The sequence below is a fragment of the Periplaneta americana genome, chromosome 14, assembly GCF_040183065.1.
Source record: "Periplaneta americana isolate PAMFEO1 chromosome 14, P.americana_PAMFEO1_priV1, whole genome shotgun sequence".
Classification (NCBI taxonomy): domain Eukaryota; kingdom Metazoa; phylum Arthropoda; class Insecta; order Blattodea; family Blattidae; genus Periplaneta; species Periplaneta americana.
In genome coordinates this window covers 155218840-155242218 of record NC_091130.1, presented here as the reverse complement: position 1 = coordinate 155242218, position 23379 = coordinate 155218840, and the positions used below count along the sequence as shown (strand labels likewise).

Genomic DNA, 23379 nt, shown 5'->3' with positions numbered 1-23379 from the left:
TGTTTATAAAGAAAAGTCATGATCAATCTTTATAGAACCATGCTATAATTATATGAGTATTTGTAGATGACTGTAGGCCTAGTTGTATGGACATAATTTCATTTGATAACATTGTGCTAGGCATGCAGTCTTATTTGTATTTACAGGCGTAAGTCAGTGGAGAACCTGCTCATTTCTAGTCACGACGTGATTGGAAGTAGCATCAGTCCTTCCCTCACGTTTGGGGCTATGACATTGCCAACCATTACCAATCAACATATAGCAAATACTCTGGACTTACGGTAATCTTGGTTGAACAATTTGGCTTATCAAAATTACTATTTGAATGTGTAGGGTAGTTGGCAGAAACTGCTTTAGTAATGCACCACTAAGTGTAGCATATGTTATGCATATAGATGTGTTATGTTCTTGAATTTAAGCTGTGTGCTATATTGCAACACGCTTTGTAGCTTGTGAACAGCAGAATTAGATAGGATGTATTGGAGAAAGAAAGTTGGGAAGGCCATGGCCCGAAAACGAGCCAAAGTGCCATAGGAAGGAAGGATTGTGGCTTGTGTTGCCTAAGAGGGGGTAACTAAGACTTGCAGAATTTCTGAAACATTATTCTGTAATTCATACATTTTCTACGGGTGACCTTAAATTATTTATTGGACATCTAGGGTGCTATTCATAGACATTTCGCTACCCCGCACTAAGAGCGTGCTACACTAGCCCCGGCTATCGACTGGTTACTTGTATAGGATTAATATATCATATCGCTAACACTGGTTTATGAATACGAAAAATGTTAAGGTACGGTCACACATCGCTACTTTTGCAGCGCTGCAGTACAAAAAACTGCGCAACTCTCGTACTGCGACGTGTGAACAACAGTGCAACCCGAAAAGTAGCGGCTGCCAAACCTGCTGCCCGCTACTTTTCCATGCTGCGCGCAGGTTCTTAGGGTTGCAGCCGCAGCATTTTTGATATCGGTTTTGTTTAAACTTTTGCTGCGTTTGCGGCCAGTGTTGCCACCCAAATGTGCCAATGATACTTTTATTGTTTGGATATATTTTAATGTTAGATGTGATGAAAATAAATGATTTGTAACAGTTATTAAATGCACAACACAGTCTGACCATATTTGGTGACGATATAATTAATTTGTTTAATTTTCTGTAGCGTAGTTTCAAACAGGAGGGTTGCCAACATTGATTCCGTGAATATGCTGTTGGTTATGATTTAAGTATATAGGCGTTTTTAAAAGCTTTATAGTAAAAATAATGCCAATTTCTGAATACTAGTTACGACTGAAAAGCAAATAATAGATAAGTAAGCTTTGGCATGAGTTTATTAATAATGCGAACATAATCACAAAATGTATATTGAGAAGTCAACACGGAGATGGGAACCTGCAGCATGACTGCGGCTGCAAAAGTAGCGCCTTGTGTATGAACAGACTCGCAACCTCCAGTTGCAACTTTTGCAGCACTCGGGTTGCGCAGCACGAAAAGTAGCATGCAGCGTGCTACTTTTGGCTTACGTGTGAACACGACACGCAACTTTTGCAGCTGCAGTACAAAAGTTGCGCAGCAAAAGTAGCGACGTGTGACCGTACCTTTAGTTCACTCATCATCCACTGGAAGCCAGCGCTAAGAATGTTTATGAATACGGCCCCTAGATGTTTAAGTGACAGTATTACGAAATGTGTATCTGTTGTTCAACTTCTAGATTTTAAATGTGTCATTCTAAAATAATAATGTATTTTATCTGTGCTGCATTACAGTTAGCCTTGTATGGCATGTGTCAGGTTATATTCACAAAAAAAAAAATGTTGCTTCATTTACACAAGTAGGCATGCCTGTTCACTTTTTCACTTATTCTCACTCTCACTGGCTCTTAATCTTTCTTTTCCACTTCCATTAGGCATCTTTTTATCTTCTCCTCTTCCGTTTTTTTTTTCCTTTCATAGCCTTTTCAACTTGATTATGTCTCGTGACCAGAATATTGTACGAAATGGAAATATAAAAATTGGAGATTTATCCTTCGAAGAGGTGGAAAAATTCAAATATCTTGGAGCAACAGTAACAAATATAAATGACACTCGGGAGGAAATTAAACGCAGAATAAATATGGGAAATGCCTGTTATTATTCGGTTGAGAAGATTTTATCATCCAGTCTGCTGTCAAAAAATCTGAAAGTTAGAATTTATAAAACAGTTATATTACCGGTTCTTCTGTATGGTTGTGAAACTTGGACTCTCACTCTGAGAGAGGAACATAGGTTAAGGGTGTTTGAGAATAAGGTGCTTAGGAAAATATTTGGGGCTAAGCGGGATGAAGCTACAGGAGAATGGAGAAAGTTACACAACGCAGAACTGCACGCATTGTATTCTTCACCTAACATAATTAGGAACATAAAATCGAGACGTTTGAGATGGGCAGGGCATGTAGCACGTATGGGCGAATCCAGAAATGCATATAGAGTGGTAGTAGGGAGACCGGAGGGAAAAAGACCTTTAGGGAGGCCGAGACGTAGATGGGAGGATAATATTAAAATGCATTTGAGGAAGGTGGGATATGATGATGGAGACTGGATTAATCTTGCTCAGGATAGGGACCGATGGCGGGCTTATGTGAGGGCGGCAATGAACCTTCGGGTTCCTTAAAAGCCATTTGTAAGTAAGTAAGTAAGCCTTTTCAACTTCTCCCCCTTTGTTTCTCTCTTGCTATCTTCCTGTCTTCTGCTTCACCGACTTTCCTTCTCCACTTCATTTTCTTCCAAGTTTCCTTCTTCTAAATTTTCATATTGTTTTCTTTACTTTCCATAGTCAATAGTGATATATTTCAATACTATTGTAAACAGAAAAAAATTTCTTGAACACTAGTTTATTTTCGGAATCTGTATGAGGACTTTATTAAAATAATCTGGATTCCCCAGTTGGAGGTTGCTATTTACAGAGCATACCAAAAAAATAAATAAAAGTTACAGAAATTATACAGATTTTGACGCATACAATTCATAGCTATGCGCGTGCGTGGGAGGGGGTGTGTGTCCCTCTCCCCTCCCTCCCCCTTTCCCTTCCCCCTGCCTCCTCTCCTACCCTCCCTCTCCCCCTCTCTCTCTCTCTCTCTTTTTTTCTCTCTCTGTGCCTGGCCCTGGAACAATTTTTCCTCGAAATTATTCAAATCAACTTTATAGGGAGTTATACCTGAAAGCTTGATTTGCATAATACACGTCACTGTTCGTTAAAAGGAAAACCACAATTTAAGTCACACAGAGTTAGTGTGCACACAATGTTGGTTGCTTGATGGTTGTCAGCCCACTTTGAGGTCTGTGGATATAGAGGGAAAAATTGGTTCGGTGGCTGGTAGAGTTCCCGGGAGCTCAGTTGGTAGAGCGTTGATACGTTTAACCAAAGCTCCCAGGTTCGATACCCGGCCCCGGAACAATTTTTCCCTCGAAATTATTCATATTGTACGTCTATTGTTTTGTACCAGTGTGCAGAAACACTCCCTCTTATTAATCTGTTCACAGAACACATTTTACACTTTATAGTGTGCTTGCCATTTTCACAATTTGACTTGAATGTACTCTACAAAATTGTGCACATAGTTTTCGTGATAAAAATTAGAGGGGTGGGAGGGAATGCAATTGTCTCATGTTTCAACAATAGATAAAAACATCTAAAGTGTACATACTTTCACAAAAATCTGTTATTCAGGTGTAAAAAGTTTAAAAACTCTTAAATATCGAGGTAGCTTTAATCACTGTTTGTTACCATGACCACGGACTTCACATCATTCAGTGCCTTTGTCTCTCTGCTCCTCACTCCATGAAACTCGAATGTCACTCTAATTACACGTTATAATGATTGTAGGGCATTTGTTATATAATTTTTCGAACAAAATGTACAGATTTAAAATTTCAGTAAGAGTTAGTTTCATGTTACAAAGTTTGATATGTGGATGTCATAGCAACCTTGTAGTTGTCAGAAACAGAGTAAGAACTCTTATGTAATTACTAGATGTGATTGATGTTTTAATATGCTGCTACAGCCATAAACATACAGTAATGAGAATTTGTAATGTTACGTGATTACATAACAAAGAATAAGATATTGCCATTGTGGGAAATGCTTTCAATTTTATAGGAAATGTCGTTCATATTGAATTGAAAATTTGAGGCAGAAGTTTCTCTAGTTAAAAACAAGTGCTTTAAGGGGAGAGGATGGTATTTTTTGGTGAAAAATGAGTAAATTAAAAAAAAAAATTTTTTTTTTCTTTAAAATACTCTGTGATATGTGTGGAATGCATAGCATAATATTTTGTGGGTATTTGTGCCCTTATCAGATGTTGAGACGCCATTTTAAACTTCCTGCATTATGGATTTTTAAATCACTCTCCCACTTTTATTGTTGTTTCCGGTAAATTGAATTTAAAAAAAAAAATTTTTTTCTTTAAAATACTCTGTGATATGCGTGGAATGCATAGCATAATATTTTGTGGATATTTGTGTCCTTATCAGATGTTGAGACGCCATTTTTAAACTTCCTGCATTATGAATTTTTAAATCACTCTCCCACTTTTATTGTTGTTTCCGGGAAATTGAATTAAAAAAAAAAAATTTCTTTAAAGTACTCTTTGATATATGTGGAATGCATTGCATAACATTTCGTGGGTATTTGTGCCCTTATCGGATGTTGAGACGCCATTTTTAAACTTCCTGCGCTATGGATTTTTAAATCACTCGCCCCCATTTATCGGTTTACGGTAACTTTATTTTTTTTCTACATCCCCAGACAAAAATGGATATAATTCCTGAACTATTAAAGATACATGCATGAAATTTAGAACACACCTTCTTTAAATTATTAGGAAACTTTTCTCTGTAACAGAATTTTGTTAATTGATTTCATTTTAAAACTACTTCCGTTTGTTTGCATGAAAGGAATTCAGAAAAGTGTTATTAAATTTTAATTGTTTATTTTACAAACGTAGGGACAAATATCAAAATTCTGTTTTTTTTTTAGTAGGTTATTTTACGATGCTTTATCAACATCTTTAGTTATTTAGCGTCTGAATGAAATGAAGGTGATAGTGCCGGTGAAATGAGTCCGGGGTCCAGCACTGAAAGTTACCCAACATTCAAAATTCTGTTACAGACAGTTTGTAGAGCAAGATTTTGCAAGTACATTGCAAAAAACTGGATCAATCTACCTTTAAAAATGGTTTAGATATATCAGTTTTAGTAAAATCTTGCATTTGGTATATTTTTTTTTCAAATCTGGGCCCCCAAAAATTTTTTTTCAAAATATTTATTTTTGGTTGATTTGCTACGGCTATGAGCTCTCTACATACAAAAAAAAAATAATATTTTATACCAAATAGGAAAAAAGTTAAAAAAAAAATACCGTCCTCTCCCCTTAATGCAGATTTCAGTCAAAACGGTATGTCTAGTGCCAGAGAATGAAACAATTTAAATTTCAAAGTAATTATAAATCAGTACTGTTTGTATGGACGTATACAGCCTCAAAGTTAAATGTAGATAAGCACTTGATAATTTTTATGCACACTGCTGCACTGCAGTAGATGCTGCAAGGAATGATTGCTTTCAAAGTGATTTTTTATGCAACCAGAATTATGCTTTGTGATGTTTCTCACCGTACATTTAAGGAAAAGTACATGCTTGTGTGTGTTACATATTAATTTTGTGTAAAATGGCTCGTATTGAGAAAACATTGAGGTTATTATTTGTAGAATTAAAAGAGAAATCGTTTTCGAGTTGGACTTATGAAACAAAATGTGCTTACAAAGATAGGAGATCGACACCACATTTACATATTAAAATAGCGGATGGAAGAAGATACAGTAAAACCTCTTTAAGACGCGCCCGCATATTACGCTATCCCGTGTAATACGCTTTTTTTAATCCGGTTCCTGCACATTTCATATATAACGCATTTATAAAATACCCCGTTTGTTGCGCTCAAGTCCCGCATAATATGCTGTTTTTGTGGAATATTTTCGATGTAATTTTCAGCAATGTACCGTAACAGCAATGAAACATCTTGGTCATTGAACTCACTGGTGCCATTAACCTGAAAAGTATTGGTATTCGACCCTTTACCTGCGCATTTAAACCTTCATACTTCATACCTTAGTATACCCCACCCTCTTGTTACACTCTCTTATTCGACTCCTTATCTGCGCGCTTAAAGCCTACATACAGTTACAATACCTCACCCTCTTGCTAACTTTTCTCTCAAAAAGCCCTTTCTGTGTCGGAAAAATTGTAAATCTTACGAAAGTATGGTGAAAACAGTACTCTTACTCAGAAACAACTCTCTGATGCATTAGGAATCACATCATCGACATTAAGAACGTTAATAAAAAATCGCGACTCAATCACTACAGCTGCGACGTCGGAAGGATGTAAGCACAAGCACAAGGGAGTGAAGTGTGGTAAACATGAGGACTTGGAGAACACACACACGGCAAACAACTATAAATGACTCTTTTCGAAAGAATTAAGTACAGTACATACATACAGTATGGTAAATGTCTTTAACGTACAGTACAGTAATTACATAAGAGAGTACTGGTAATACTGTATTACCTTTCATGAATCATGTATTTCAATAAAGAAAAATGCTACTAGATACTGTATATAAGTCAAAATTAGCATACCCGCCTAATACGCGGTCCCAGTTAATATGCGGTTTACACCCGGTCCCTTGAACAGCATTTTATCGGGGTTTTACTGTACTTGTCTTTGTAACTTCTTGTACTCCATCCTTGTATTTGACCCAGAAGGTGTTGAAATTGAAAATAAATATAAGTGTACAGTACATCATACATAAATTTTGTATTTTATAAACATTGTACTTATAACTTCAAAATTAAACTGATTTATCATGTGACAATTAATAACTGGATCATATTTGGATATATATGTCATTGAATTTTACTACTGAGTGCTCTGTTTAGCTTAATGCTAAATTTGTGAATATACTTTGATGGAGAAAAAAAAAAACTACAGCTCTAGCAGTTTTGAGACTGTATTCATTCTTGTTGTATTTCATTCATAGCACTATTGTACGTAGTAGATGCATCTGCTTTTTTTTTTTCTAAAAATATAATGAAATTAACATAATATATATTATGCATGTATGCGTGCTTATGTGTGCGACTTTGTTTAATGTGCTGACATGGGTCATGTGAAGAACACGCTTTTGTATCAGCTTTTTGGTTTTCGCATCTTTGTAGAGGTGTATAATATAATATGGTAAGAATTTGTTCTGTAAAGATGTGTGGATACACTCACTGATCATTGTTTTCTGTAAGTACAAGTAAGATCTTTTGTTTTTGCACTGAAGAGAGCCATGCAGTTTTATGATGGTGTGTTTTAGATCTGTAATTAAAATATAATTTTCAATTTCACATTACATTGAAAGATAATGACTCTTGTAATGATTGGCCATTTTTAAAAACTCATTCCTGAGCTGCGTAAGGTTTAATGGCTAAAGTCTAAAGTCTTGGAATTTTGGATGAAATGGTTCTTAATTTCTGTGTATGAAAACTTAACTGCAGAATACAGTTTGTATTGTTAAATAGAAATCTCCTGTAAGGGATACTGTAAAACAAAATACAAAAAATACAGTACTTGTGATCATTTTATGCCTAAGTTGTCAAAAAATATTACTGCTATTGCAGGTTGTGTTCAAACACGATTTCTTCCGAAGTTCTCTATCCTCACATGTTTTATCTTTTTATGGTAGTTACATTCGACTCTCTGTATTCCTTTAAAATGTTCAAACCATTTTGTTTTTTTTTTTTAATCAGTGTTATTAAAAGTTTTCTTCTATCTACTGAAGGTTATTCATAAAACGGAAAAATAAATTAATTTAATGCCCTGTGTACTGTCCTCAAACCAATGATGTTGAGTTCACATTACTGACATGAGTATCTATTGGTGAAAACTGAACTCTTTTTCCAGCGGGCCAACAAATGAGTATAATATTTGTTAGCAATGAATATTGGATGTTTAGGAGAATGTCTGTTTTGTACTAATGAGCGAATTGATAATGTAAAAGCTGATGTACACAAATAATGACAAATTTAGCAGTTTACTAAAAGTTGTACATTACCCATTTTTCCCTTGAATGTCTTGCTTATGTCGCCTTATTTGGTTTTCTAATATTAAATCGAAGAATATTTAAATTGGGGGGAAAAAAAACTGCATCACTATTCAGAATTGGTTAGTGGAGTATTTTTATACAATAGATGTACTGAAATTGTCAACTGTAGGATTACTGCATATTTGAAGATGTTATAATTTTATAATAGGTTTGTTCATACAGCAGTTTCCGACAGTTTGCCACTGCCATGAGCATGCGAACTTGGAATTTATGAGCAGAAAAGTCTATGTGTGCATGCTAATGGAAGTTGCAAACTGTCAGAAACTGCTGTACGAACAAACCTAATATTATTGGATTAGTACTTTTCTATATAAGTGGGCGTATATTAATTAGTAGTGTACTCTGCATGTATTTTAATGTGTAATGTCGGTTGTTCAAACTCTGCACTGGGCAGCAGACTTTCTTCTTTTGCAAATGATGCGTGTATCAAAGTACAGTCAACTCCGGATATAGTGAACCTTTGCAAACTCGCGTATTTCGTTCACTATAGCCAAGGTTCACTAAATCCGAAGTGTCTACTGATCACGTAGAAATGACAAACGCTGTTATGGTGTGACTGCGTACTCAGCCTTGGAATTTCCCGGGTCACTTAATGGAAACTGTGCGGGGGTTGATGGAGTTTGAAAGTCATCGGAATCTTACCTTCAGTCGATCTAGTTGGCGAGTTGGTATAGCACTAGCCTTCTATGCCCAAGGTTGCGGGTTCGATCCCGGGCCAGGTCGATGGCATTTAAGTGTGCTTAAATGTGACAGGCTCATGTCAGTAGCTTTACTGGCATGTAAAAGAACTCCTGCGGGACAAAATTCCGGCACATCTGGCGACGCTGATATAACCTCTGCAGTTGCGAGCGTCGTTAAATAAAACATAACATTTAATATCTTACCTTCATTTATGCTCTGGACATAATAATAATAATAATAATAATAATAATAATAATAATTTATTTATTTAACCTGGCAGAGTTAAGGCCATACGGCCTTCTCTAACACTCAACCAGGAGTAAAACTACGTTGCAAAAAACACTACAAATTTACAAAGTACACTACAATTTTACACACAAAATTGAATAATATAATAATAATGTTGTTGTTGTTGTTTTCTAATGCCAGGCATTTGACAATGAAGTCATTAGACCTCTTGCACTCCAATATTTTTCAAAGATATTATCATGACCAGCCACTGAAGCACAGATTTTGAGATGTTCCGAATCCATTTCTTGGTTTGAGTTGCACAATGGACAGTTAGGGGACTGATATATTCCAATTCTATGCAGGTGTTTGGCCAAACAATCATGGCCTGTTGCCAATCTAAATGCAGCTACAGACGATTTTCGTGGTAAATCGGGAATTAACTGTGGATTATGATGCAGAAGAGTTCCATTTTTTCCCTTGGGATTGTGTTATTAAATTATTAGATAATAATAATAAAAAAATGTAAACACCAAGCAAGTAGAAATCAGACATAATATATAACGTACAGAAAAAAAGGAAAAAGCATAATAAAATGTGAACAGCAGGTCAAAATAAATGAGACATACAAAGTATAAAAAAATAAGACAATTATTGATGATGATGATAATAAATAATAATAATAATAATAATAATAATAATAATATAGTGCAGTACAAAGCATACAATGAATACAATATTTTTAGGTACACACAGTAAGGAAAATTATGATTATATATAGCTCAACTTATCACATTATAGATAACATAGATGTAGTCACTGTCCTCTTTTAATAAAAGAAGGCAATTTCATTTTCCGTTGTTTTGATGCTATTTGTAATAATGGAAATGTTTCTGAGAACAAAAAGCAACCCTTTGACGGTGGAGGATTAGAAATAACAGTACAGTGGTGAGTCTGAGAACGGAATGGCAACCCTTCGACGGTGAAGTGAGGCAAGGTCGTCACACATTGCCTGGATTTACAGTACAGCTCATTGTCTAGGAATCACTAATCCTACCTTTGTCTTTTGACTAAAGGGGTAAGAAATTTAGAATGTTGTTCTCAACACATTCTTTCAACTTTATACAAGAAGGTCTGACTTCAAATAAGAATTTCTCAGGATACAACTCTTGTAACTTCAATTTTTAAGGTTCACTATAACCAAAGTGGCGTTCACTATAAACAGAAATATTAATGTACTTTTTAATGTGTGCAGGTCGGGACCAACGATTTAGGTTCACTATAGCTGAATGTTCACTATAACCGAGTTCACTATATCCAGAGGTGACCGTATGCACTTTTTTTAACAAGGGTTTATATTTTAATTATAATGGCAGTGTCTAAATTTATGTTCTCTAATGCTGACTGAGTTGTTGATTTGCATTATTCCTCTTTCACCCCAGTATAGTCCAATGAGATCTCTTGCTTGTTGTCAAGTTTTTTGCAGAGTATGAGGTGGTATTCATAATTTTTTTATAATAATTTTTGCATTACCCAGGAGAGACCATGTGGCAGCAGATTACTTTGTCTCCCATGTCTAAATATATATCTAACATAAATTATGTTTTGTGCAACATATTTTATATTACGTTCCCTTTGTATTCTTATTCTTTTAAGGGGAGAGGATGGTGTTTTTTAAAACTTTTTTCCTATTTGGTGTAAAATATTAATTTTTTGTATGTAGAGAGCTCATAGCTGTGGTAACTCAACCAAATAAAAATATTTTGAAATAAAAAATTATTTGGGGGTCCAAATTTGAAAAAAAATATACCCAATGCAGGATTGTACTAAAACCGATATATCTAAACCGTTTTTAAAGATAGATTCAAACAGGTTTTTGCAATGTATTTGCAAAAGCATGTTCTACAAACTGTCTGTAACAGAATTTTGATATTTGTAAAATAAACAATTAAAATTTAATAACAATTTTCTGATTTCCTTTCTTGCAAACAAACGGACGTATTTCTAAAATGAAATCAATTAACAAAATTCTGTTACAGAGAAAAGTTTCCTAATAGTCTAAAGAATGTGTGTTCTAAATTTCATGCATGTATCTTTAATAGTTCAGAAATTATATCCATTTTCGTTGGCAATGTAGCAAAAAAATGAAGTTACTGGAAACCGATAAAAGTGGGCTTGTGATTTAAAAATTCGTAGTGCAGGGAGTTTAAAAATGACGTCTCAACATCTGATAAGGGCACAAATACCCACAAAATGTTATGCAGTGCATTCCACACATATGAAAGAGTATTTTAAAGAAAAAAAAATTTTTTTGAAAATTTAATTTACCGGAAACAACAATAAAAGTGGGCGAGTGATTTAAAAATCCATAACGCAGGAAGTTTAAAAATGGCGACTCAACATCCGATAAGGGCACAAATACCCACAAAATGTTATGCTATGCATTCCACACATATCACAGAGTATTTTAAAGAATTTTGTTTTTGAAAATTTACTCATTTTTCAACAAAAAATACCATCCTCTCACCTTAAAAACTTTGTCTTTTCTATATTGTTTTAATTTAAGGTCGCCGGATGATTTTTAAAGTTCATTTTTACATTTTCTTGCTCCGTATGTCCATATTTTAATGCATTTTGATCCCAGTTTTTTTTTTTTTTTTATTTTCATTGCCTATTTTTCTATTTATTTTTATAGACTCCTTGAACACGGGTGCCTTAACATGTTATGTGTAGTAGTTAATATGCAAGGTTAAGTGGAGTTGTGTTTAATGTTGGAACAGGTCACCAAGCCCAAGTGCAAGCCCTCAATCCAGTCCACGTCCATCCCCACGCCAGCATCACAAGAGGGATCATTCCAAAGGGGATATATCAGTTGGAAGTTTCAAAGACAGCTCTCCCCTTGATAAATCTGATATACTAGAAGTAAGTATCGTAATGAACGTATAACATAATAGTACATTATGCAACGACCCTATAATGGTAGTAATTAAGACGCGAGTATGTTTATGAAACGAGCGCAAGCGAGTTTCATAATTTTCATACAAGCGTCTTAATTACCATTATAGTCAACTTTCATACGACTTTTTATGCTCGACCATATTTCTAACTTGAAATTATTCATAAGTATTCATGTTATTCTTCTCTGACTGAGGAGCGGAACTGACCTCGTAAATTGTTACCTGATTGAGGTTTTTTCTGGGGTTTTCCCTCAACCCAATATGAGCAAATGCTGGGTAACTTTCGGTGCTGGACCCCGGACTCATTTCACCGGCATTATCACCTTCATATCATTCAGACGCTAAATAACCTAGATGTTGATACAGCGTCGTAAAATAACCACATAAAATAAAAAAAAATAGGTGATTTATTGTGCAATTGGTGAAATGAATTTGCAGGAATGTGCTTTGTGAAGGGCTGGAAGATGACGGTGAATTGATGTTAATTTGTGTGTTTTTTTTTCGACTGAGTTTAATATTGTATTTGAGATTTCAATTTTATTTTGGATCGATTCTTCAACATAACCTTCTGCGACAGTATTGGATTTCCAGCCTCCATGGCATATCCGAGAATAATCGATACTTGCGCTTTCATATTGCTACAATGGTATTTTCTGATTGGTGGAACACCAGAACTTTAATGAATAGATGTACTTTACTGAGGTCCATTAAAGGGCTGTTACCAGGTGTATAATTACTACATTTCGGCATGGTCGAGCATAAAATAAATTAATGTGTGTTAATGCTTGACCTTATCTTGTGACTGTGAAATAAAACATGAACAGGTAACAGCAGACTTTACTGCTGACGTGAATATGTTGGGTATGGTTGCACATTACATACATTGCAATATTTTCTATTTGAGACTACCACTATTATTATTAAACACACTCCACAATCATAAGTATAGATCACACATTGAACATGTATATTTCCTTTTCAAAAAGTCACATGGTATGCTTTTAGACATTGTTTACATCACAAACAACTTATGTGGGATGCATTTTAGGAGAACTGCAAGAGATCACAATTTCATGTTCAAGTAAGGTTAAAGTAAACTCCAGGCACTGCACTAGAATTAGGGTTGCCAACTTTTTTAAAGAAAATACGAGGGATTAAGTATTCGACAAAATTTCACTTAGAAAATTGGCAAATTATTCGGTTCAATTACTAAAATAGTACATTATGCAACGAGCCTATAATTGAAACGAGCGCATGCTCGTTTCATAATTTTCATACGAGCGTCTTAATTACCATTATAGGCAAGTTTCGTATGACTTTTTATGCTCGACCATATTTCTAACTTGAAATTTTTCATAAGTTTTCATGTTATGGTTATGTAAGTGAGGAGTGGAACTGACCTGAATTGTGAGATGTGTGCAGACGCGAAAGTATTGATTTTTTCCGGAACACGAATGTCATTGACCTTGATATAACGTAGAGAATAACATGAACATTATGCTTGATATAACCTGGAAATTGATTTAGAATTGAAAAACGAGATGACAAATTGAATTTATTTGAATATTATTTACAATTAACGTTAATTATTATAGTAACAGAACATAACCTTCTGCGACAGTATTGGATTTCCAGCCTCCGTGACTTTTCGCTAATTGTCTTTAGATTGCATATCCGAGAATAATCGATACTTGCGGTTTTATAATGGTACAATCAGTACAAAGGTGATTTCTCATTGGCTGAACAACTGAATTATAAAGAATAGGTGTACTTTAATGAGGTGCATTAAAGGGCTACTACCAGGTGTATAATTACTACATTTCGGCATGGTCGAGCATAAAGAACTTTAATCTACAGTTAGGTAGCTAAGTTTAAATTAAAAGTAGCTGGCTAACTAGAAACTAAACACACTAGAACAATACGAAATATACAGACACACGAAAACACAGCCAAATGAAATTCTCAACACACAACTCAATTTCAGAAAACACACACACACACACACACACTCTCTTTGACTTCACATTACACTACACAAACACACCCTCACAGGAAACAAAACAAAAGGCGCCAAGACCAGCAACAGCCAGTTCTGAAGAAGGTCAATAACAGACTGAAACATGTTAACCAGGTACGATAGAATTTAACACGAGAAAGTCATATAATACATTTTCCGAAGTACTATTTTTAATACAGTATATTCTATTGATCTGTTTTTAAGCTTTCAAAATATCATTCTTTCAATGTCTATCATATTGAAAATAACTATAATTAACTTATATATACAATACTTCCCACCACTCATTACAAAAACCCAATCACTTTTCCTATTTAACACTTAACACTTCTCACGGTTTTCTTCTTCCTAAAGCAGTTCATTCTATTGATCTCGCTAAATCTTTCTCTAAGTTTCAAGTTCACTTTAAATTTTCATCTAATCGTTCACCGCAACAACACCATATTAAACTAATCTAACCAGCACTCTAAATATTCTAACTGCCCTCATCTAATATGTTATTTTAGATCTTCCCTACATCAGTTTATAAGATTGCCTTCTTTACCATAAACTTCTACTGATCTAAACATTGTTTTAAATTTCCCATGTTCTGTTTCAACCCTTTACCTTCATAAGTGACCTCCAGATCCAAATTCCCTTAAACACACTTTAATCACACTGAAACACGACTTACCTCAACTTACTTCACCAAAATACTATACTTCTCGCATTTATATTATAATTTCGTTATTAATAAAAGCAAAATGTAATTTGGTGTCTGGATTTTGTCATGGACCAAAATTTTTAATAATTTTGTATGAATACATACTGATTTTACAGTGAAACCCGAGCGTTAGGTTAAAGCTTAAATTAAAGCTAATCTTACCTTAAATTTAACATTTTCTGTGTGGACAGAAAATAAAATACTGGTACTCCCTTTCAACATTCTCAGTGGTCCTTCAGTGAAATAGGAAATGTCAGAATTATCTTGCTCTGTGGTCTGTATATAATTTATTTCCAAGAAATAGTTTGCCCAGGCATCCTGGGTTGCCAAAAACACAGAATAACACACATATGAGAATAGTAACGATTACAGTAAAATAGATGAGTCAAATTGAAATGTGAACTAGGAGCTTAAATTTAAGAAATAATAAATTTGTACATATATTTGTAACAATCACACACTAACGAATAGAAAAGGGGGGGGGGGATTATGATATTCCGTATAAATGATTTTTCAGAATTGCCACAGACCCTTTAATGGTTGAAATAATTATTTTTGGAATGATGTCATGGATTCCAAATGTTTTGATAGTGTTTACAGTTGATCGTGGGATGGTGCCCCTCGATCCGATCATTAAACCATGTACTTCCCAGGTGCCTTCCATCTGATATTTTTCTCGAAAATACGGAATAGTAGGCTCATAAATTTGTTGTTTCTCTTTGTTGACCTCGGATGGTTGGGTCTGGCTCATCTCAAATCTAACAGTTGGGTCCAGTATAAAGCCTTTACTATTAGTCTTGTCTAGAGCCACGATGTGTGACCTATTACCAATTTAACTCATGTTTATTAGTGAAATTAACCATTCATTACCGTTTGATTTATAATCTTCACGAAATCTTTACTCTTCATGCAAAATATCTGACTTACATACTGTATAATCCTCCATTTATCAAATTTCTCATAAGATGCAGAATAATGAAATTGTTGTTACTGATGTTATATTAGTCAGAATTTGTTAAAAGTTTTATACTTATCCTTACAAAAGTACAAAGGAAGATTTTAATATATGTGTGTGTGGTACTGTATTGTGATGTTGATTATAAAAGTTATTTTAGTATTACAATTAATTGTACAATATGGATGAAGTTCAAATACTGAAAACTTTTTTTTTTTTCCCCAAATATACATTGTACTGTACATTATTGTAGTCTGTAATACTAGGTTAGAAGTAGCTGTTCATATGTATTGTATTGCTTGTGAAGTGATATAGTTATAGGACAGAGGCTAAATGCAGCTTGTACTGTTAGTGTTCAGCCAAACCAGTTGGTTATCTTATCTTTGTGGACTAATGATAAAAGTTGCATGTTGAAAGTACACATTAATATAATGGAAATGGGACAATTGGAAGTAATAAACTTAGTCTGAATTTACGACAGGTATTAACAAATGGGAACACTTGTAAGTCATACTTTAAGTTACTTTTTATTATATAGTCATGATATTTAAGAAACGGATACAGAATGTTCTGTTGTGGTGAAGTGATGAATATTTTATGACTGTCAAAGTGACGGATATTTTACAACTGTCAAAATGCAGTCTGTTTATACTTATTACAGGAGTATAAGTAGTGTAAGTTGCAGATCGTTTAAAATGTTACAATATGTTGTAGTTTATTTTGTTCCTCACTGCAGCTGCACATACGGTTTCTGACAAAAATGTGATAACACAAGTGATAGAACTACGTTTTCAGTATTTGTGACAGGTTACTAGTTATTCTTAATAAGCTGTTGATTGTTGCTTTTATGTGGTGGTGGTATGTGAACAATGTTATTAATATTCAAGTTGTAGGACTTACCGTTTGTATGTTAAAATTCCCAGATTTAGAGAATAATTACTTTTGCAGACAAAATAACAGTTTTAAAAATGAGATCAAGCACTTTCTCCATATTTCTTACTTGTGCAATATAAAAAAACTAAATAAATGCGATATGGCCTGTCTCCTCAAAGACCCATCTAACTTTTCACTAAAGACACTGGATAGAAATAGCTGTGGGCTAGATTTCTGGAAAACAAATCAGTTCTCCTTGGCATTCTTATGCTTCTGATGCTACACTGTCAACTGGAAAAGGTTCTCTGGAATAGAAAGATCGTTAAATATTTTTTGTATGAAAGATTAATGTATTTTATGTTCTGACAAATTATTTCCAAGCAGATTACTCCCTCAAAAAATTTACTTCCATTAAAAAATTCGTATTTGCTGGTATGTTATGTTCACCCTTTAGTAGATGTAACTTAATTTCTGAAAAATTGTGTTGGTCAAATAACTTTAAAAGCCATATTGTGCGTAATATTTTTGAGAAAGAACCATTTTATATTTCAGGGCAACGATGCAGTGAGTTAGACCTTCGTACTTATATACACTTTGGCCTTTGATATCAATGAGTACTTGATAACAAAGTTTAATTTCAGGTAACATTCGACTCCTGTATCCAACCAACCTTTTTCACAGAGGAAAGTTAGGTGAAAGTAGCTTCCAAGTAATTTCTTCATGCTAATTTTTGTTACAGTTAAGTTAATATATGTTGTTGTTTTCTAAGTCATTTGACCTCTTGCACTCCAATATTTTTCAAAGATATTGTCATGGTCAGCCACTGAAGCACAGATTTTGAGGTGTTCCGAATCCATTTCTTGGTTTGAGTTGCACAATGGGCAGTTAGGAGACTGATATATTCCAATTCTATGCAGGTGTTTGGCCAAACAGTCATGGCCTGTTGCCAATCTAAATGCAGCTACAGACGATTTGCGTGGTAAATCGGGAATTAACTGTGGATTATGATGCAGAGAGTTCCATTTTTTCCCTTGGGATTGTGTTATGAAATTTTGTTTGTTGAAGTCTAAGTATGTAGATTTAATAAATCTCTTCACAGAGTAATACGTAGATTTAGTAACAGGTTTGTAAGTACCAGTGTTGCCCTTCTTTGCTAAAGCATCCGCATTCTCGTTTCCCAGGATTCCACAATGGGATGGTATCCATTGGAATACAATTCTTTTATTGAGTGTTATTAATTGAGAGAGCATTTTAGTTATTTCTGCTGTTTGAGATGAAGGTGTCAAACAATAGAAGTAACTAAAATGCTCTCTCAATTAATATATAAAACTGTGCTTTATTGTCTCTGCTGACTTGTAAAATGAAAGAAGACAATTTGGTACTGTGGGATCAGTTCTGGACTGGAACCAGATAGGCGTTTTAAATTCCTTTTTCAAGGGTTTTTACCAACCGTCCTCTTATTCATACTAATGCTTTGTACATATTACATTGGTTCTGAGCTTCTACTGCTTTTCTGTGACCAGACTGGTGAGGAATCAATTACCACAAGCTTAAAACCTTTTGTGTCTTCTGCCCAGTCCGGATCTTCCTTAATAGCTGTGTTTCTCCAAAACATTCTACATTCTCTTAAATAATGGTGTGTGGCACACATATGGTGGAAGTAGTATAACATAATCATTATCAACTAGGATAACTACCTGTATCACATGCAGTGTGTTCCTAAGTGATTATCAGATTTAAAAATTGTTTAATTCCTATTGCTAACAATGTACATAAGAACAAACCTTATATGGGAATAAAGAGCGATTTTACGAGTTTCCATACTATACCATATAAGTGTTAAATATATATATATATATTTTTTTAATCCAATGCTACCAGGTTGTCTTTTCGGCATTTCTGGTCTTCTCTCCTGGCCGTGGCTTAGTTGTAACCATTGCTTACGAGATTACACAAGCTGGCGCTAGCGCTTGAAAAACGAGTCTGAAGTGGTTCCCTCGTAATGCCAATTCCGCCGCTCGGAGCGCTGTTCTGCCCTAAATATTCATAGCAGAACACTTAAATGACATTGACATTTGGGACATTTAAAGGACTCACCATTGCTTATTAAATGCTTCGTACAATATTTTATGGATAATAGACGTAATTTCCATACTTCTACTCCTCAATTATATTACAATAAAAGGTTGTCATTCTTGATATTAAAAGATATTACATATAAACTGAGGGACTGTCTGCTCTGTACTTCATTTCATACACCAAACATTTCCGGAAATAAATTAACTTGACATCTTACATATACGCACTATAGCCTACCCTTTTCACCTAATATTATTAATAAAGTAAAGGTAAAGGTATCCCCGTAACATGCCATGAAGGCACTTGGGGGGCATGGAGGTAGAGCCCCATGCTTTCCATGACCTCAGCATTAGAATGAGGTGGTGTGGTCGGCACCACGCTCTGACCGCCTTTTACCCCCGGGAAAGACCCGGTACTCAATTTTATAGAAGGCTGAGTGAACCTTGGGGCCGTTCTGATTGTTATTAAATAAGATATTGCAACTAATTAAGGTACTGCATTATCTTTAATTTCCTTGAATTCATAATTAAGCATTTGCAAGAAGGCCTAACTTTTCCCTCTCTTTAAAAAAAAAATACGAACGTCACAATAATTGAGAAGTATAATTATTACGCGATTTTTTCTTGCAGTGGTGAAAACATTTCTATAGGCCTACTGATTAATCTATTGAGCATAGTAATAGTAAACGCTGTAGTATTTTAGTGCGTGTAAATATATTTTGAATTAGCCTTTATTAAATTAGGAAGTTAGCCTGTAATTTGTGGGATTGAAATGGTTTACTGCTGTGTGCCATTGTGCAAATCGAAAAGAATAAAGAATGTGATTTTTCGTTTCATTGTTTTCCACAAGATGAAGGACTAAGAAAGAAGTGGTGTGTAGCCATTTCTCGCGAAGGGGACAAACCAAGGACTCTTTGGACGCCAATCAAGAAATCGTGTGTCTGCAGCAGACATTTCAAAGAAGCTGATTTTAGCATTAGCACAACATTAAAATGTTTGCTTCCTAATGTGGTACCATCCGTCTTTGATGATTTTCCAAAACATAAACAAAATGTTTCAAACATAAGTAGACGCAACAAAAGAAGAATAACAGAAGTGGTGAATAACATCCATCCTGCTAAGAAAAATAAACACAATGTTGAACACAGTACATCAGCTTTCAATGAAGCAAATGTTTCAATTGAAGAAATCTATGAAGCACATAAAAAAACTATAGCCACTCAGTGCTCAATTGAAAGTAAAAAAATTCCCAAAGCCATTACATTACAACGTAAAAAAATTACTAGGACAATTCGGAAACAAAATCAGCTTATGGGAAAACTAAGACAGACACACACATGATAACCACCTCACCTATTTCGCAGCAGCCATTATTAGTTACCAGTTTCAGGTGCATTACCTAATCTCATACTAACATTAATTACCTAATAAGTACAGCATGAAGATAATTCATTACTTTTGTCGGTATTTTCTAAAAGAGAAAGGGAAAACAGTAACAACATTACCTTCAATGTTTACATCACGTCATTCACATTTTCATTAGGCCTATATCAATAATGCTTGGTAAGTGAAACAATGCATGAAATTATTTTACATTTCGGGTCACATCATTCGAGAGTCGGACAATGCAATTCGCCACTTTTAACATAGCATTGCTTGTTATATGAGAGAACTTTGACATTTACCTTAACCCATAAAGATACGACCTGTTGGTACTGAGTTCTTCACATAGCAAAACACAGACAATTTTCGAATATAACTTAGCTGAACAAACTTCAAATAACACTGTAATATGCTTGGCATATTTATAATATTCGTATTCAATCAGTAATGCACAATTAATCGAACTATTTTCACGATACACAACGCTTTGTAATGGTACTATTCATCATTTCTTAGGGCAGCGAGGTGAACCTAGCGGCAGAAATTGTCATGATTCACAGAGACCTACTCTCGATCGTGCTATGCGCCAGCTTGTGTAATCTCGTAAGCAACGGTTGTAACCCACTTCTGAGGTTGGGGCGCCTGGAAGGGGGAGTTACATTACCCCGATGATGTGATAGGATGATTATGATAATGTGGTGCCAGGAGAGGTCTTAAATCTAAACTTAACCTAAATTCCAGACCATGGACGAACACAGGAATAATCCCCTTTAAGGAAAAATTCCTGTGCTCTAACCGGGAATCGAACCCAGGACCTCATGAACTATAGCCAGAAGCTCTGACCACTAGACCATGAGGCTGATCAAGTGTTAAATATGAGCACTATTTGTTACATAGCAGACATCCAGCCAATAGTCAGCATATCTGGAGTGATAAGACTCAACAGCAGCAACAATTCTTCTTCTCAACTCTGGCAGGTTGGCAGATAGTGGTGGCAGATACACAAGGTTCTTCACATAATCCCTATAGAAAGAAATCACATGGTGTGAGGGTGGAGAACCATGGACTACTTACGAAAGGTTTCCTTACATTCTCGATTCTTTTGTTGGGCACACTTGCACGTCCTGAACTCTTCCCTTCACAGATGCATCCAGTCATTTCAAATTGTCTAAAATACCATGACGAATGTTGCTGTTGGGTAGAGGATTAATTCTGAATTTCTGCCAGGAAGCTTGTACAGAGACTGCAGATTCTCACTTCGCAAATTACAACACATAAAATTACATATTAACAGGAGACGCCAATTTGTAAATGTGACGCTGTGACACAACAAAGATGAGAAACAAATGCTGCAAGCACACGATACGAAACTTCCACAGCCCTTCTTCCATTACATGTAGGAAACACACATCAACTTTCGTTTGTAAAGTCATACCAACCACGTAAAACCCCAATAATTATTTAGGGACACAGGATATTTAACTCTTAAATATAGATTCTGAACTGAATTTAGTCATGAAATAACAAAACTTAGATGTTGTGAATGTTGTTATTGAATTGCCAACAGGAAAGGATTTAAAGAAAATCCTTTGGAAGAGTACTTTTTAATTAGGTTATTATTTTATGTGCCTACATGTAAATGCTGTGGCATTGTGGTCTAAGGCATCCTGCCTAGGACTCGCGTTACGGAATGCGCACTGGTTCGAGTCCTCATGAGGGAAGAGGCCAGCAGCTGGCTGGTCGGTCTGGGCTCTTCATGGGCTGTAGCGCCACGGATTATTATTACATGTAAATGCATTACAGACTATATCTTTCAGCTCTGTAGTTTCCCATCGGTAAGATGTGTAAGAGAGTTGTGATGGGGAGAGGGAAGATACCAGTTGCATGAGATTGGAACTTTTTATTGTTATTGTATGTTGCAGATGGCCATATAAGTTTAATGTAAAACAAAGAGTATGTAAAAAAAACACAGTTGTGATTTTGCAAAAGAGTATCTGAAAGAATGTGATGATAATTTATTTCATAGGCTTTTACTGCATTTGTATAGTCGGCCATTGTAACTGGTTTTTTACTTCTCCCTCCTATTGTGCCAATGTAGTAGATGAACGTAAGAAGTGACTGTATAATTTTCTGCTTACTCAGGATAGTGTGAGTAGGTCTTCAGACTCAAGTCACATTCCAGAAGTGACGAGGAGCTTGAGCCACGAAGGCAGTGCCAGCAAGGATCGCACCAAGGAATCATCTCGTGGCTCTGATCGCACCAAAAAGAAATCGTCATGGTATAATGTGTTATATCCCACTTACAAATCTCGCAGTGAGGACTTCAAGAGGATCTTCAAGGATGTACCTCCAGAAGAAAGGCTTATTGTAGGTGAGCATTATCATTGGAAGTTGTAAGCAGTTCTCAGTATTTTTATAGATTACACACAGAGTGCAAATGATATAAACTGCACAAATTATTTTGTGCGAGATCGTGCATATTTGCTTGGTTTCCGCACAAAACCAATCCGCGGAAAGTCTAAAATTCCACATTCAGTATTCCCAACCTAACACACATAACAATTTCCCTCTTCTTACCGCTTAAGTGACATATTGATTTTACTGCTTTAGGCTTTTAACATATTATTTTTAAAGACGTTCAATATAGTAATAATTATAAATTGGAAACTTACCACTGCAATTTCACCTAAATTGAACTGTTAATTATTGTTTCTAAATATTTGCAAAAATTAAGTAAACTCTACTAAAGTTACTGCATTCGTGATACAAGTAACATTAAGGACTGCACAAATGTAACAATTAATTTCAATGTGCAGAATTAGATGTCAAAGATATTTTCCATTTCTAAACATCTCCTTGACCGGAAAAATTAAACTTGCCGATGTTATTACTGCAATATGTTATGTAAATAATATTGTTAAAATATTAAAATGAAAAATAAATCATTACATAACCTTACCATTTGTTTTAAGTTCGCATTTATAGGCTGAGGGGAAAAAAAGACAGACGTATATCACAGCCTGCTGGAGTATAGTAAACACAGAAAACATTGTAAAGAAACAGTGTTGAAGATAGATATTTTTGTTTTGAAAAATTGCCGTCATTGAACAGAAACCAAGATGGAGATTTCATTGCAACTAATTAGAAATTCGTCTTTCAGGTATGTAATAAACGATCTTCGCACAAAATAATGTACGATACACGAGCGGTATGTTTTCTTTCAATTCTCGGAAATTAAAAAAGCTCAACTACGTTTCGCTTTTTCAAACTTTTCCTCGAACATGAAAACTTCAACATACCGCTCTTGTAACGCATATTACTAAT

The 23379-nt window shown here is 35.0% G+C and overlaps 1 protein-coding gene across 4 annotated transcripts in view; it reads left to right on the top strand.

The window, feature by feature from the left end:
- The window catches only part of LOC138713900 (protein Aster-B-like), a 90248-nt gene that overhangs the window by 10031 nt on the left and 56838 nt on the right, over positions 1 to 23379 (top strand). For 2 of the 4 annotated variants that reach the window (XM_069846408.1, XM_069846410.1), the window contains exons 2-4: positions 147 to 281; positions 11870 to 12011; positions 22198 to 22426. In XM_069846408.1, coding sequence (XP_069702509.1) covers positions 147 to 281; positions 11870 to 12011; positions 22198 to 22426 — 506 coding nt within the window. Of the gene's footprint in view, positions 1 to 146; positions 282 to 11869; positions 12012 to 16138; positions 16225 to 22197; positions 22427 to 23379 lie in introns of those variants that run through there. The other 2 variants (XM_069846409.1, XM_069846412.1) reach the window with 2 other exon arrangements.